This window comes from Elephas maximus, chromosome X (genome assembly GCF_024166365.1).
Source record: "Elephas maximus indicus isolate mEleMax1 chromosome X, mEleMax1 primary haplotype, whole genome shotgun sequence".
NCBI classification, from domain to species: Eukaryota; Metazoa; Chordata; class Mammalia; order Proboscidea; family Elephantidae; genus Elephas; species Elephas maximus.
This window is the reverse complement of record NC_064846.1, coordinates 100,061,809-100,078,343: the sequence shown is the minus strand read 5'-3', so window position 1 is coordinate 100,078,343 and position 16,535 is coordinate 100,061,809. Positions and strand designations below refer to the sequence as shown.

Below are 16,535 nucleotides of genomic sequence, written 5' to 3'. Positions count from 1 at the left end.
GTATATTATCAGCCCCAGGCTAGGCCAAAGAGACCGGCTTCAGCTGCAGCCCACCACTTGTCTGAGCACTAGGGTACTCTGGTGTTTTGAGGTGCCATGGTCCATGTGGAATACCTATGTCCCTGTTGTAAAGAAGCTGAGGATTGGCCTGGACTCCTGAGGGCCTGTGCTGAGCAAGGTTGGAAAACAGCCATAGAGCTGGAGTGAGGAAACCTTTCTCCATGGGGCCCGGGCATTCACCACCAAGATATTCTGTATTTTAAGAAAGTGAATTTGATTTTCAAGCATGTAGGTTTTAACTCTTGTCACATCCATTTAAGACAGAAATTATAACAAGCCTCGAAAGCTCACTTGGCTTGGGCACGGATACCTTCTGCCCCTACCACAAGCCCAAGGGTGACTTCCCTCTTAACGGGTAAGCTAAGAGCACTTTCTAATTACAGCTACTCTTTTGTTCTACTGACTCATTTATCAGACAGTGAATAAGCATTTTATATTTGTCAGGTATTTAGCAGTAGAGAGATGAAGGAAAATGATCCCACCTTCAAAATTCTCCCAGCGTAGTTGGAATCATGCAAGTACATACAAATAATTACATTACAGTATATTTTTTAAATGCTATCATAGGAACATGTTCAGGGTGCTGTGGGAGCACAGAGAAGGAGCAAGTTGTTCTCCCAGGGGAAGTGAGGCAATGTATCACAAAGAAAGCAGCATTTGACCTAGACTTTGAAGAATGAGGAAAAAAGAGGAGCAAGGACAACCCCAGCAAAGAGAACAGCATTCTGAACTCTCAGAGGCATGAAAGAACAAGGCCTTTTTGGGAGGAACAGCAAGTAGATTTACCAGAGTATAGGGCATGTGTGTGATAGAGAGCAGCACCCAGTTGCAGTGTTATCCGGTGAGTGAGTACTGAGAGAACACAGTTGCTAATGACAGCGTAAGGCAATTATCTAGGCTAGAAGCTCTGAAGTTACAACTCAGAGATTCCAATGCCTCTGGCAGGGACTCAGATCACTGCCCAGCACTGCCACCTTGTGTACGGGCCATTACTGGGAGAAGAATGCACCCAGGCCTTAAACATTTACCATGGCTGAAAGTGATTTAGAAACCATTTAATACATATCTCCTTGGACATAGTAAATAGGCACATGCCTGAAGAGGTGCATTGAGTTTTTCACTTAAATTTCATCCTCTAATGGGATTTCCCCATCCCACAAGTTTCTCTCTCTCTCTCTTTCTCTCCCTCTTTCTCACTCTTACTCATTTACTTTTGCTTATTTTTTCGGCAATGTGAGCTTAGCTAAAAGGTTAGGGAAATGCCCCATTCATAAAGTTTAGTTTTGAAAGGAAAGTGTATATTCTTTCATCTAAGATTATTATAGTACAAAAGACTCTGGGCTTTTGCATCATGAAGTGCTCTGTGAAAGTAAAGAAATCTGGAGAAGGAATTCAATCCTCTAAAGTCATCCTCTTGGTCCAGGGATCATTGGTACATGCTCCTCTCTGGGCCCAAGTTTTGGTAAGTATGCAGGTGTGGGAAGCACACTTGCCTAAACCTGGTTGCTGATGAGCACAGAGGACCAGCTATAGAACTGGATCACATCAAGAGCTTTTTCCCAAATGCCTTCTAACATTTTCATAAGTGAACATTCTCTGTTTATACTGCAACCATTATTCTCTTTGACTGGAGGAGTTTCTGGCTGTAATTCTTCCAAAATTACATTAGCAAACGCAGGAGGCTCACATTCTTGAAGCTGAAGTTATGCTACCCACAGAACATCCTTTAGCTTGAAAATCACTGTTAAGCCTGGAAATGCTGGGACACAGGACAGCCTAATATGTACCATCCTCTGGGTCTACCCCACCTGGAGAATAATCAGGGAAAAGTAAGCCTTACAACCATGCTAGGTAAGTTTCCTGATTGCGGGGGGTCAGTCAGTCCTCTTTATGGAACCTCAGCCTTGGAAGGAAACTTAGAGAGATTATTGAGGCCAAGCTCATTTCACAGATAGAGAAACTAAGGCTCAGGGAGAGGAAGGGATTTGCCCAAAGTGCATTTGTGGCAGAGCTGGGGCTTACATCCTTATCTCTTGACTACAGATTCCATGTTCTTTCCACTACACTAGCTGTAATTGAAACTTGGGTGCTGAATAAGCCTGATTTGGAAGCTGCCCAAATCTGAACGGAGATGGTTTTCCTGTTCAGCATCTTGAAATAAGCTAGATCTAGAAACTGGGCAGATCCAATCTTCTGCTGCTAAATGCCAGGAGAACTCTAAACGTCACACCCCTAGGCCTTTAAGGCTACAGGGAGGGACTCTCCCCGGGAGGCATGCTCTCTGGACTCTGGACTTGCCTTTCCTTCCCAGCTGGGGAAGTGGCCCCACAATGACCCTGTTGTTTCATTCCAAGTGCAGATGTGGTTAGACATGGACAACTGGCTTCTTGAGTGGTGTTGCCATGAGAATTTGGTTTCTTGAACATAAGGCATTATTACTAAAGGAGGACTTGATAAATCAGGATGGGATTCTCCTGCCAAAGCATCTGGGGAGCAGAGAATCTGAGTCAGTAAGAAGATTTTTAAGTGAGACTTGAGAGGGTTGTATTTAAAATTAAGAAACTACCACAGATGAAGACACTGTGATGGAATCTGGTAAAAAGCCTTCCATTCCTGGTACCTCCACAAAACCGTAAGGACATGGTGAGGGGAGAAAGAAGATATCCACCTATGACCACCTGCAGTGCTTGAGTGGGGCTACACAAAGCAGAGGAAGTAAATAGGAGGAACTGGAGGTTTTGGTTTAAGACCACAGTTATGACCCAATTAAACATAACTAAATCCCAGTAGAAATATTGGAGGGGCTGGGATATTGGAATAGGAGAGCTGAGACTGTTCTGGAAGGATAGCAAGGAGGAAAGGGGGAGGAGTCGGTGGCTTGATTAATAATGCATTTGAGAATAGGGCCTCTGAGGAAAGATTCTGGTAAGCTGGATTTTTTAGCCTATAAAAAAGGAGGGTGATAGGTGACTTTGAGTATACGAGGGTTATTATATCTATGATGGTAACTATACTTCTGTATCGCCACAAAGAATAAAATAAGAGCTTAAACTGACACAGGAATGGATTTCAGTTAAATATATGGAAGCACTTCCTAACAGTGAGGGGTAATAAACACTGGAACATGTTACCAAGGGAGTTTTCAGAATTTCCTTTCCCAGAGGTCTTTAAAAATAGGATTTAGAGAGGTCAGCTGATAAAGCAAAACCTGTGCCCTCCTCCTCAGCTCCTCAGCTCTCTCTACTCTTTGCTTCCCCTTCCTCCTGTTCTCTCTCTCTCTCTCTTTCTGTCTCTGAATGCCTCTTCTTTCTCAAACTCTTTCCCATTCCTCATTCTCAAGTAGAATAGCCCCCATCCCAATCCCCACTCCCTATACATCCTGACTCCCTTAGAAAACCTCCCTGGAGCTGATGGGGGAGAGCACAGCAGAGCCTGCAGGAATGTTGTTCCTGAGGTCAAGCTATTCTCGTAGCTTCCTCTTGTTATCCACATCACATCTACCAAACTAGGTGGTAAACATAAGAGCCACACTCTTCAATAATAGCCCAATTCTAAAAAACCACAAAGTGACCCATATGTCTGGCCACTGGGCAGTTCTCATCCTTTGGACTCAGCTGAAATATAATCTCCTTTTTGAAGGCTTCCCTGACCTCTTCAGCATTTTGTCCTTGCTGTTAATGGAGCCCTTCTACTATACTGCCACCGTGTCTGTTTCCTCACTAGACTGTGAGCCCCTTGAGGGCTCCTTGAGGGCTATTTATTTTTATATCCTAAAACCTAGCTCAGTAAATGCTTATTGAATGAAAGAGGATAGGGAGAGTATAATTGTGTATGTGTGTGTGTCAAGTGTGATAAAATTGTCCAGCTCTTTAACAAGAGGAACTTCCAGAGGGCAGACTTTATGTCATTGGAATTCTGTAGAATTCCTGCCAGTATACTCCTAACAGTAAATAACTACAAATATAACCCTGAGTCTTGCTTTTCAGGAAAGAAGGCAGGACCTCCTGGGCCCAATGGCCCCCCAGGACCTCCAGGACCTCCAGGACCCCAAGGACCCCCGGGCATTCCAGGGATTCCTGGAATTCCAGGAACAACTGTTATGGGACCACCTGGTCCTCCAGGTCCTCCTGGTCCTCAAGGACCCCCTGGCCTCCAGGGACCTTCTGGTGAGTTCCTCTGTCTCTCTGCTCCCCTAGGCTTCTTACAAGTACTTTAGTAGAGCAGGCGTGTATGATCCTGAGACCCACTGCCATCAAGTTGATCCTGACTCATAGCGACCCTATAGGACAGAGTAGAACTGCCCCCATAGAGTTTCCAAGAAGCACCTGGTGGATTTGAACTGCCGACCTTTTGGTTAGCAGCTGTAGCACTTAACCACTACGCCACCAGGGTTTCCAGCAACCCTACAGGACAGAGTAAAACTGCCCATAGGATTTCCAAGGATCAGCTGGTAGATTTGAACTGCAGACCTTTTGGTTAGCAGCCGAGCTCTTAACCACTTCACCACCAGGGCACTTTCAAATGATGGAGATGGGGTTGGTGTGCAGATTTCCTAGGCCAGTATAGGGCTAGAAATTGAACAAACCAGTATGTCCTGGCCTGCTCTAACTTCTTGTTTGTACCAACCTGTCAAGAACAGGCCACCTGTCCTTGCCCCATCTCAACCCTTCCATCACAATCCCTCCCTGACTTTACGCTTCCCTGTTTTGGGCCTGTACGTGCCAGTAAACTCATATGAGCCAGACACAGAGGCTCTGAGAGTTCACTAGAATTCATGTGGAGCGTGGATTTGGTCTGCTCTGATTCCCAGCATCTTGCTGATGTTTGCATGGAAATAGACTGTGGGGAGGAATGTTGGGGATTGGACAAAATGATAAGCCTTAGAACGGTTTCATCCCATGAACTCTGATGTACCTTTCCCATAGAGGTAGATAAGGAGTTACTGAGTTGAAAGGAGTTGGAAACATGCAAGTCACTCAGGATGTATGAAGCAAACCTAGGCACCAAGACTGTCCTGTCTAGGAATCAAGTGCTTCTTGCATTAGATCCTTAACCCCACCATACTGCCCATTCAAACATCACTTAATCCTTCACATCTTTCCCCTTGAGTCTAGAAGGGCATCCAAAAGGTATGAATGCAGATCCATACCTGCCTAATTGGAGTTGACTGGAGTTGAACTGCCTGAGCTTATGTCAATTGTTATTTCTTTCCCCAACTGCTCTCCTCTATCTTTGGCCTTTAAGGAAATGGACTGTTTACAACTGATTTCCATAGGTCCAAGAATACTGAGCAAAACTCAGGTTCTTTGACTCATAGTTTAAACACAGGACTAATCAGTATCGCCATGGCTGTTGGCACAAGAGATGGAGTTAGGGATTTTTTCATCCAGTCATTCCCATTTCAAAAATATTGAGCACTTTCTATGTGCAGGAGACATATCACTAATGGTCCCTGTTTTCATGGAGTTTATGTCCTAGAGAAGAAGAGAATTAAAGAAACAAAATAATTACAAATGGTAATGGGCTCTATGAAGAAAATAAATCGAAAGGGAGCAAAAGGCTAAAGCACGGTGATAGAGAAGAAAAAAGCATTGTCTCAGGGGTGCACAGTGACAGGAATGCCTTCTTATCTATCTCCATGTGTGCCCAGTGGGGCTTGCCTTGGGACAGCATTGGCAAAAGGCCAGTTTCCCCGCTGGGTGCTGGAGCCACTAAAGATGCAGGCAAGGGACAGGAATGAAAAGGAAAGGGTATCTTCTCCCATCGCAGGGCTCTGCATTGTTCTCTGTCTCTCCTCAGGTACTCTCTTAACTGGAGAGTAAGCTCAGACAGGGCTGGTTGCAGACAGCAAGTTTCGCTGCCACTGTTTGCCTAGGTGGAGAGAAAGGAAAGTAGAAAGAGCATGCTTTCTGATTAGCCTGTCTATTTTGCAGGTGCTGCTGATAAAGCTGGAACTCGAGAAAACCAGGTTGGCTGGGGATTGCTTTCTTCCTGGGGAAGAAGGAAGGCCATAGTCTAGAGCTACCTTTGAGTTTGCTCCCTATTAAATCTGCTGAGGCTTTATTTTGTAAGAACACCCTGCAAATTCTGAGGTTTTTCACTCACAGTCTCCTCCCGTCTGTAGGACTAGAAAAGCTTTGCCCCAGGGCTTGCATTCAGCTAAGGGAACCAAATCTTGCCAGGGCCATTTTCTTCACTCCGCTGGAGACAGGGGTCGTGATATCTGAGCTCCGTAGGCAGCTGAAAGGAACTTCCAGACAGGCCTATTCACCTAGGCCTCTGACTCCCCAGATACTTTTTCAGCACTCAGACTGCCTGGAATCAGGAGCTTAGAAGTTTGAGAGATGTCCTTGAAAAACAGCCAGCCAGCTCCAGGCCAAGTCCAGCCTGGGCTTCTTTCTGCCTTAATAGCCTGGAGGGCTCCTCCCTAATTTGTCTCTACTGGCAGGTTCTGCTGCCTTGCCTTGTCTTATCTCAGCCTCCCTCACTACAGCTGTTTGGCCACAGTGAGAAATCTACACAGCTGCACAGTGCTTGATGGTTTGCAGGGAATTTTATATCCAAACCTCATTTGATCTTCAAACATCCCTGTGAAGGAGGCCGGACAGAGATTCTTATGATCCCCATTTTACAGTTGAGGAAATAAGGCTCCGAGGCATTACATTTGGCTGGGGCTACATAGCTAGGGAGTGGCAGAGCTACAAAATCATATTACCCTCTAGTAGAAATGTGTTCACTAGCATCCTAAGGCAGGGAAGAGGGATCAGAATTTGGATACAAAAGGAGACTAGAAACCAGAGGTGGAAACCTGAGAACCTGTGGCTAAGCAAGCAGCCATTATTCACCGTGACTACTATCCTCTCTATCCTTCTCATCCTCCCAGCCAGCTGTGGTGCATCTACAGGGCCAAGGGTCAGCAATTCAAGTCAAGAATGGTAAGAGTCAAAGTAGGCTCTCTCCCTAAAAAGGACTTCCCCCTCCCTCACCCCCAGCCTCCAAATAATCACCCAGCCTAGTTCTTCCCAAGACCCTGAGGTGCCCTTGGCATAGGGGGCCATTCACTACTCCATCCTTCCCTCTGCTGGCTGTCCTAAGTAATTGCTTGCACCGAGACCAACACCCAGATTGCATTTAGAATCACTGATGATGGAGCTGAAAGGAACTTGAGACATCATCTAGCCTGGGGAATTTGGAGTCATGGAGGTTATATTAGAGTCACCATGATAAACATTTACACAGTCCAAATTAGAGAAGGTAAAGCTACATAAAATTAAATTCTTGTCTGATGAGTCGCCACAGAAAATGGGGGGTGGGGCTTCTCTCTGGGTTGGGAGCATGTTAAAACCTCCAGGGAATATGAGATGCTAGTGTCTATCAAAAGGGAGAATGAGTTTAATAAGGTTCAGAAACACTTATTTAATGCAATCCCTGCATTTGTATGATGGGGAAACAGTCCCAGAGAGACTGGATAATACCATAATAAACCATACTGTCTTATGTTTGTATGGTACTTCAGAGTTTTCAACACTCTTTGTCTTATATTTCATTCAGTCCTCACAACAAACCCATGAGGTAGGTATTACCTCCTCTTTACCAAGACAGAATCTGAAGCTCATAGAAGTCAATTTGCCCAAGATTTCACAGTTGTTTAAGCTGCGATTGAAAAGTATTGCTGTCTGACTCTTCCCACTACACTATGCTACTTCAGTGACATGTATATACACTCCACTGAATGATTAGGTTTGTTTTCTTCCCCAAAGAGACTTGAACATTCATTAAAGAACAGAAGCTTTGAAATAATGTCCAGTCCCTAGGGTGGAAAACAAAACCTAAAATCCATGAACCCCCAGGAACCTTGAGAAGCAACAATCTAACCAAGATGCCAGATGCTTACAGAGCTTAGAATTGAGAGAAGGGACTGTGAGTGTGGAAATAGTAAATGAAGGTTAAGAAACCTGCTACACGGGGCTAGCTTCCAAGAGCCCAGTCAGTGCTGAACTGGCTATTCTGAGCTTCTCTAATGATTGGGCTTAGCTACTCCCCTAACTAACACCTGGTTGGTTGCCTGACTAATAGCTTCAGAAATGTAAATAGGAACAGAATGGCACCAAAACCCAAGCAGTCCTGCTGAGACCAGGTGCCATAGATTCTAGGGCATTGGGTGGGCCATGATCACCATCTGTCCAGGGTGGACTGAGACAGGATTTAGGCTTGTTTTTGTGTCTGAATGAGTGGCCTCAGCATTTATTCTGTGCCAGCAGTTGCGGATTTTGCCACCATTACCACATAACAAGATTGTTTCCAACCCCTTTGGGTCAATCCCTATTAGTAGCCTGGCTGACCTACCAGGAGCAGAAGTGAGGGAGTCAGGAGGGAGGATCTCACACAAAGCAGTCCATAGAAGTGGGAGATCCAGCACATCCCCTCCTAACTCCTATCCCATCTATGTATCACCTCTAGGAAAGATGACCACCTTTTCCAGAAGGCCTGTTTGCTCACACCTCAGAGAGACAGGCCTCCTGAGACTGGCCAAGCATGGACACTCAAGACATAATTTCTTGAGTGAACACTGGGTGGTTTAGAGAGGAAAAGGCCCCAAGGACTCTCTCCTCTCATGGTGGGAAGGAACACCCCTCTTCCTGCAGGTTAGACAGGGAGGTTCCCCTTGCCCCAACCCCATGCATGATGGTTCCCACTGTTCAGCCAAGGCAGTGTGAACACTTCCACCCTTAACTAGGGTGGGGATAAGAGACAAATGCTTTGCCAAGGGTGCCTCAGTTCCCCGAAACCCTCCTCTATCCCCCTGGATGCTTCTAGCGTGCCTTGCAGTTCATCCCCTACTCTCATAAAGATCCCTCTCACCTATGGTGCCTTGTTCTGGTGGGCACTCATTTTGGCTGCCACACTATCTGAATCACCCCTGATCCCTAAGGTTCTTCAGTTAGACAGTTTATTGTGCTGAGTGATTTTTCTGGGGACCCAGGAAGGCTTTCCAGAAAGGAGAGGGCATGGAGAAACCATGAAAAGGAATCGCTTAAGGGAAAAGGAGAAAACCCATGAACCTATGAGACAGAAGAGGGATTCAGGAGCTACAGCTGGGAGAGTAAAATTGAATAATAATACCTAGTCTGCCACTCAATGTCAGAATTTTGCCTGTACATACCCCAGAACAACGCAGAAGATAGGGTAGCATGCCCACCCTCCTCTTAAACCAAAACCAAGGCTGTAAATCACCACATCTCTCTCCTGAGGAGCGGCTGGTGGGTTCGAACCACGGACCTTTTGGTTAGCAGCCAAGCACTTTAACCACTGTGCCACCAGGGCTCGCCTACTCTCCTCTTACACCGCCCCCCAAAAAAAATTCCAGCTAGGAGGTGTTGGGTAAAGACCCTTCCAGATGGAAAGGTCAGGAAAGGAGGAGGACTGACAAGTAGACCTCAGGGGCCCTGAGGCAGGCCTGGCAGCTGCTTTACAAACAAAACACTTCCCTGCTTCCACATGCTAGTCTTGAAAGTTTGACCTTCTGGGCTGTCCAGGTTGCAGTAGGATGAGGTGGGAGTTGTGTAATGTTAACTAGTTCTTATTTCTGTTGCCCAGATCAGTCTGACATGTACTGAGTGATTGCCCTTCTCTCATACTGAGATCTTTCAGGTGGAGTGCTCAATGACTGGTCCCGCATCACAATGAACCCCAAGGTGTTTAAGCTACATCCCCGCAGTGGGGAGCTGGAGGTACTGGTGGACGGCACCTACTTCATCTATAGTCAGGTAGAAGTGAGTACGGTCTTAGGCCTAACTCTTCTTATGCCCAGAATGCAGATCCGGTGCAGGCCACATAGGGGCACTGTGGAGCCAGCCAAGACCAGCCAATGGCTAACTTCCTGCTTTGGCAGAGGGGGCTGGATGGGCAGGAGAGCACTGGGAGGGAGCTGAAAGGAGGAAAAAGAGAGGGGTTGCTTTGTTTTTTTTTCCCCAGTCAGATCATTGAAAAACTGAAAAAAGGTCCCTCCCATACACTGCTATCTATTCCCTCCTGCAGGGCCCCAGGCCTATGGCAGATGCCTCCTTGTTTCCCCTCTGAGCGGTTTGGTTCTACTGCCAAACTTTGTCTCAGTAGATTCTTTGAAAGTCATTTCCAGGTCCGCTGAGAACCCCACCCCACAACACTGCTAGCTGGGGCATTATAATGTGTAGTGCTCCTGCAGACTTTCTTTCCACCTCAGAAAGATTTCTGACTGTCTTTCCTTCCTCTTTCTCCCATTTTTTTTCCTGTTTTTCTGTTTCTCTACCATTCTTACCTCCTTTCTGCTGTTTCTCCCAGCCCTTTTCTCCCTCTGCTTTTGTCCTTTTCCTGCCCCGGCCCACTCCCCAGGTCTGCCAGTGCTCATTCATTTCTAACCCCAGTCATTTGCCTTTACTAGGGTGGCTTCTCAGAGCTAGAGGTAAATGAGCCTGAGGATGGGGCTTCTGTGGGGCAGGCAGCAAGCAGGTGATGGATAGAAGGATTACGAAACCAGCAGATGGGTCTCACAGGACAGTGGCCAGAGAAGGTGGGCTAATAAGCATTTACATCCTGGCATAACTTGGGGCCTGACCCAAGATATTATATGGCACCTGAGTATACTGCTCCCTTCTGAAGAGCCTGTAGAGGGAGTGGCCTTTCATAAAGTGATTTAAGGTGAGGAATGAAGGTCCTATGGGCTAAGCTCTATTTGGGGTGGGGGTGGGGTCAAAGCTTGAGTTGGGTTGTGATGGATAGGAGTAGTGAAGGGTGCAAAAATTAATTTTATGGGTCTAAAAGAGAATTGGGAGTGGCCTCAGGCCTTGGACACCATGCAGGCTGGAAAAACCACAATGAGGACAGGGCATTGAGTGTAGGTTAGTGCTTCTTTCTGGGAAAGAGGTGAAATTAGGGACCTGGACTTTGCCCTTCTTAATTCTTTATCTCATTTGGTGGATAGCTCCACATCTCTCTGGATCTGTTTTCTCAGCCTTCACACAAGATGGCCAAGGGGAATTGTGAGAATCTGTGAGAGCAGTTTAGCTGTGAGGGGTGAGGGATTAGGGAAGGGGCTCCAAGCTGAATGAGCTTCCCTTAAAGAGCTGCAGAAATGGCAAGTTGTTACTGGAACTTGCTAATCAGTGACTTCTAAGTTTATACATAAATACTCTTTGGGGCTTGAAACTGGAAGTTAATGTTCATTTGTTTCTGTAGCATTGATTGAACCCCTGATATGTACAGAGAACAGTGCTTCATGCCAAGACTGGGCAGGGTAAGAGGGAGAAGGGAAGGTAAAAGGGGGAATAAGGCATGGTTCTTGCCTTCACAGAGCTTACAACACATGTGTTATTGTAAGAAAGTTTTGCTCAGCCACTGGGCTCCATGGAGGGGGAAGGGGCAGTACATAAGCCTGTCATTCTGTCCTTCCTGTTGGCCAACTAGCACACCCTCAGGTGGCACTGCCCCCTTCACAAGGTATACTGGCAGCTCATCTGAGAAGGCCCTGTCTGTTCTCATCACAGGAGGGCCCCCACCCTCTCTTTCCTCTCTCCCCCAATCCCTTCTTGTTGCCTCTCACCCAGGTATACTACATCAACTTCACTGACTTTGCCAGCTATGAGGTGGTGGTGGATGAAAAGCCCTTCCTTCAGTGCACACGCAGCATCGAGACAGGCAAGACCAACTACAACACTTGTTATACCGCTGGTGTCTGCCTCCTCAAAGCCCGGCAGAAGATCGCAGTGAAGATGGTACATGCTGACATCTCCATCAATATGAGCAAGCACACCACCTTCTTTGGGGCCATCAGGCTGGGTGAGGCCCCTGCCTCCTAGATTCCCCCTGTTCTGCCCCTGCCCCAGGTTTGAAAGCCTGGACTCCCGGAGCCTCAAGTGCTGCTGTGGAGTGAGGTGTATTGGTGTTGCAGCTGCAGAGAGAAATGCCCCAGTGCTATTTATTCCCCAGTGACTTCAGGATGACAAGGCCTGCTTGACTTTCCAGAATGACCTTGAGTTAACAGGACAGTTGATGGAGCCCCAGAGTTTACATGAAGCAGAATCTTTTTCTTTGGCTCCTTGTTGACTGGCTTATGGCACGACTCTTCAACCCCAAGGTCCCTGTTGTCAGATTCATCATTCATTGCATTAAAGTGAGGGTCCAGGGCAGCAAGCAAGAGAAAGCAAAAGTGCACTCCGGACTCTGGAGTGAATATCTGACCCCAGGGGGGACTTCAGCCTTGGGGGCACACCAATAGCAAGCAGAAGCTGAGCAGCCCTGGCTCCTATCTTGAGTGGGAGCAGGGATAGGGGGTGAGGGGAGTGTTGCAACTGAAGGAGAGGGACAGGGAGGGGAAGAGCAGGTGCTTGTGGCCAAGACCAGAGAGAAAACGGCCAGTGGTGCATCCTCGGCAATGGAACCATTCTTGCTGCTCTGAGTTGAAGCTTCCAAGAGGGTCCAATGACTCTTCCCACCCAGACTGAGAGCCACATTGTAGGCAGCTTTCTGGGCTTTGGAGACAGGAGGTCTGCTCTTTTGAATAACTGCAGGGAATGGCTGTAAACATGCCTGCATCAGAACGTAAATCCATACTTGGGGCCACATGCCTTACACTTTGTTTACAGCTGTGCTGTATGCTCAGAAAATTCCCCAGGGTCCCTTCCCAATTGTTCCCTTCCCAGCCTGACTAGACCTCCTGTCTTCTTTCTCCACAGAGCCTACCTCTGTCTGAGACAGGTGCCTAACCTGGGACCTGTGTTTATGAGTCAGGGATACTCTTTAGCTTACTTGGACACAGAGAGAAATTTCCATTTATAAGCAACACAGATATTCATCTAGTGGAGTTGTGTCTGAGGGAAAAGCATTGGGCTGGATAACCTCCAGGAGTCCCTTCAAGTTCCAATATTTGCAACTTTTACAGACATCTGCCATAATAGCCTACTAAAACTCCCAATCCCTAGACTGCCCTGGGCATCAGCAAGTCAGAGCCTTTCTATGTGATCTAGAAAGGGCAAGCAGTGGGGGATAGGACAAAGAGTTTTTGTTTGTTTTTTCCAAGTTTGCTGCAACCCAAATGGTCATTAGCTCAGTCCTTATCTGAAGAGACAGCAGCTGATGCCCTACTGACCCTAGCTTCAGAAAGCCACCACAAAGCATAGTCACCACAGATTCCAGTGCTGCTGTCCTAGAATCCAGGCTCAGGAGACACCCACATCAAGGCATTGGGCAGGGCTCAGGTTCAGGTCCAAAGTCACCTTCCCTCCTACTTCAAGCTTCCCACCAGCTCATAAGATGGGCCTTATTTCTAACTGGGTCCTTACAGGATGTTCCTCTGCCTAGACCCAGCCTGGCTTCTGGGTGCTAGCTCCAGACCAAAGCTGGGAGGGCCAGCCTTGTACAGTCTGCTGCTCTTGCCCCTTAAACATGTTTCCTTTTGAAGAGAAGGGGGATAAGTTCCTTCGGGCAGCTAAAATCCACTAAGAACAACAGGTACTTACTTCTCAGCTGTGCTTTCCCTTTCTAAGCAACCACACTGCTTGGCCCTTCAAAGATCAGGGCAAGAGATGTTGGGATATGCCTTCATTGTCTGGTTGTTAATCATGGCCTTGCAACCCAAGATGAGGCAACCTTTATTTAGGCATATGCCTGGCCCCAATTCCTACCAAGTGCCTTGGACAGTCAGTCCTCAATTGTAGCAATTTTCCTCCTTAAAATTGGAAAGTACTTCCTCTTTTATTATTCTTCCTTCGAAGAAGGTAGGGCAGATAATAGTACAAATTCCATTATTTAGGTGAGGTTCAGAGGTTAAGTGATTTAACCAAGATCTCCCCAATTTAAGCCACAGACCTGGGGCCTTCAGCCAGGTCTGATTCCAAAGCTAGTACTATTCCATTACACCATAGCATTGTGTTGAATTTGGGGGTCTAAAGAGATCCAATAAAAGTGGTAATGTGGAACCAAAATCCTTATGAGTCTGATGGAGAAACCCAGAGATGACCGTTTTTATTCCTTGGTAGTGCCTGTTCTCTTGGCTTTCCAGGGGCACTGTGGCAAAAAAGCAGGATGTTTCTTTGGGAAACAGCCATCAGCCTTCAAGCCCTTATTCAAAAGGGTCTTCTTGGCATCATGTCCAGCCAGCAGGCTTCTAAACTAGTTGCTGTCAAGTTGTTTCCAACTCATGGTGACCCTATGTGTATCAGAGTAGAACTGTGCTCCATAGGGTTTTTGATAACTGATTTTTCTGAAGTAGATCACCAAGCCTCCTTCTGGGACACCTCTGAGTAGACTCAAACTGCCAACCTTTTGGTTAGCAGCCAAGCACATAAACCATTTGCACCACCCAGGGACTACAGCAGGCTTCTAGCACCCACAAAGCAGTTATCCCTCAGGCTCTTTCATCCATCTAACAAACCAGCAAATCATTGTCTATGGGGCCCCTGCTGTGGGCAATGTCCTCCTCTGGTTATCCTACAGATAGGTTCCGGAAGCTGGCCCACTTCGCACAGCTATTAAGTGACTCCTTTTCACTTCTACCATACCACAGAGACCTTCGTGCTGCCAGCATCTCTCAGGGGTGGAGAGAAGACTTAGGAGAGGACCGGTTCTAAAGCCAAAAGGGTGTGATAAGAAGGAAAAGGCTTCTTAATCGTGTCCCTAAAGGACATTTTGATACCCATTCTATTCTCCAGATGTAAAGCAAATTATGGGGGAAATAGGATTCCTATAGAATCCTTTATTCATTCAGAACCCTCAAAAGGAACCCTAGAGGGAAGGGGGTTGCTGAGGGAAGCAAGAGGTAGCTGGGGAGCTCTGTTGCAGCAGTTATTCACAAAGTGGTGAAGCAATTTGCTGATAAGATGATGTGGAAATAGATTTACAGTTTGGAATTATGCTGGCATGAGTGTGCCAGAGGGTCAAAGCTAGCATAGGAAACAAGACAAGAACATTTGTGGGCAAGCAAATGACAGAGGTTTGAAGGAGAATTAAGCAGAGGCCTTTTTGCCAGCTTCTTAGGCTTCAACAGCCAAAGCTGGCACAAATGGCAAATGTAGGGGCTGCTCAGCTACAAGGTCTCCGGAAAATGTAGTATTTGCCTTATTTCCCCCCTTCATTCATCCTGAGCCAAATTTCTTTTTCCTGAGCAGGAAAGGGCAAAGAACCCTGGAGTTGAACAAAGACTGATCCATGTATGGGTACATGTGTTTTATGTAACTTCTGGTGGATGCAAATAGATTCAGAGAAGTTCAGAGCTAGAAAGGCCCTTAGAGAGAATCTAGTCCAACCTACATTTTTATCTGATATGGCATTCTGCTTTGCTACTCATTTGGAAACTGAGGCCCAGGGAGGGAAAGTGACCTATCCAAGGTGGTGAACAAGCTTGAACTAGTCACCCTCCTGACTCAGTAGAGTAAGGGGTAGGGCCGTCCCTGCCCCACACAGGCCCCCTTCTCTTTTCTACCCACAGGCTTGAGGCTGGAAGTACTCAGGCCCCCCTGGTGCAGCCTCAGGCTCCATCCCTGCCTAGAGGCTCCTTGAGGCCATGTTAGCACAAAGAAGGAAACTGATTTTTAACTATAATCCATTTCAGAGCTCTCTCCAGGAGGGGTTGGGGTGTGTCATTTCTCTACTCCAGAAGCTTCCAGCTGGGATGGGGGGGTGGGCTTTGTTGAGAGAATGGCCTGGAATAGGCCCAATGCTGCTTTGGGGGTCAGCATCGAGTGTGAGATACTGTGTATATAAACTATATATAATGTATATAAACTGGGATGTAAGTTTGTGTAAATTAATTGTTTATTCTTTGCAAATAAAGCTTTTTTCCCCCTGTTCTTGAAATCAGTTTGAGCACTTCCTACATGCTGGGTGCTTCTTTGCAAGTGACAGCACACATGAGCTAGGGGAAGGACCAAGGCACCCATTTCTCAGGGGGGAACAGAAACAAAGTAGTCTGGATTTCCTGTCAGAGCATCCCACATCCTCTCTGTGCCCCAGAGCATATGCTCCCATCCCTATCACCTTCAACCTTCTATAACTGCATGCCCACTAGGCTAGATGTCCTTCCAAAAGGAACATGGTCCTGGGGCAGAGACGCATAGCATGAGGCCACCCTCTGCTTGAGACTGTGGTATATATAACAGATATTTCAGGCCTGGGCCCAAAATAGTATGGGTAGATGCAGCCTCCGGCTCCTCACCGCAGTGCCATCCTATTCTGCAGATGAGGAATCAATGCTCAAAGAGTTTAAGTAGCCCACCCAAGGTCACGCAACTAGTGTGTCAGCCTGGTCTGATTCCAAGTCCATTGGACTTTCCACTCTACCATGTGGCCTCCACCACTTTACATGGAGAAGCCATGCAGAGGCTAGAAATAAGGAAAAGACTCACGGAAAGATTGAAAGAACAGACAGTAGCTGAGGAACATGTAGCCCTAGAGAGTTCGGGGCACCTTTGACAACCCTGCAATTTTTGCCCCCATTGTATAGG

At 46.8% G+C, this 16,535-nt stretch overlaps 1 protein-coding gene across 6 annotated transcripts in view; it reads left to right on the top strand.

Annotated features, from left to right (window-relative positions):
* Positions 1–15,869, top strand: part of EDA (ectodysplasin A) — a 637,692-nt gene extending 621,823 nt beyond the window's left edge. The window contains exons 4-8 of one of the 6 annotated variants that reach the window (XM_049871681.1): positions 4,047–4,226; positions 5,994–6,028; positions 6,944–6,995; positions 9,712–9,827; positions 11,643–15,869. In XM_049871681.1, the coding sequence (XP_049727638.1) occupies positions 4,047–4,226; positions 5,994–6,028; positions 6,944–6,995; positions 9,712–9,827; positions 11,643–11,894 (635 nt within the window). In that variant the 3' untranslated portion in view covers positions 11,895–15,869. Of the gene's footprint in view, positions 1–4,046; positions 4,227–5,993; positions 6,029–6,943; positions 6,996–9,702; positions 9,834–10,380 lie in introns of all 6 variants that reach the window. The other 5 variants (XM_049871680.1, XM_049871682.1, XM_049871679.1 and 2 more) reach the window with 5 other exon arrangements.
* The last annotated feature ends 666 nt before the right edge of the window (positions 15,870–16,535 follow it).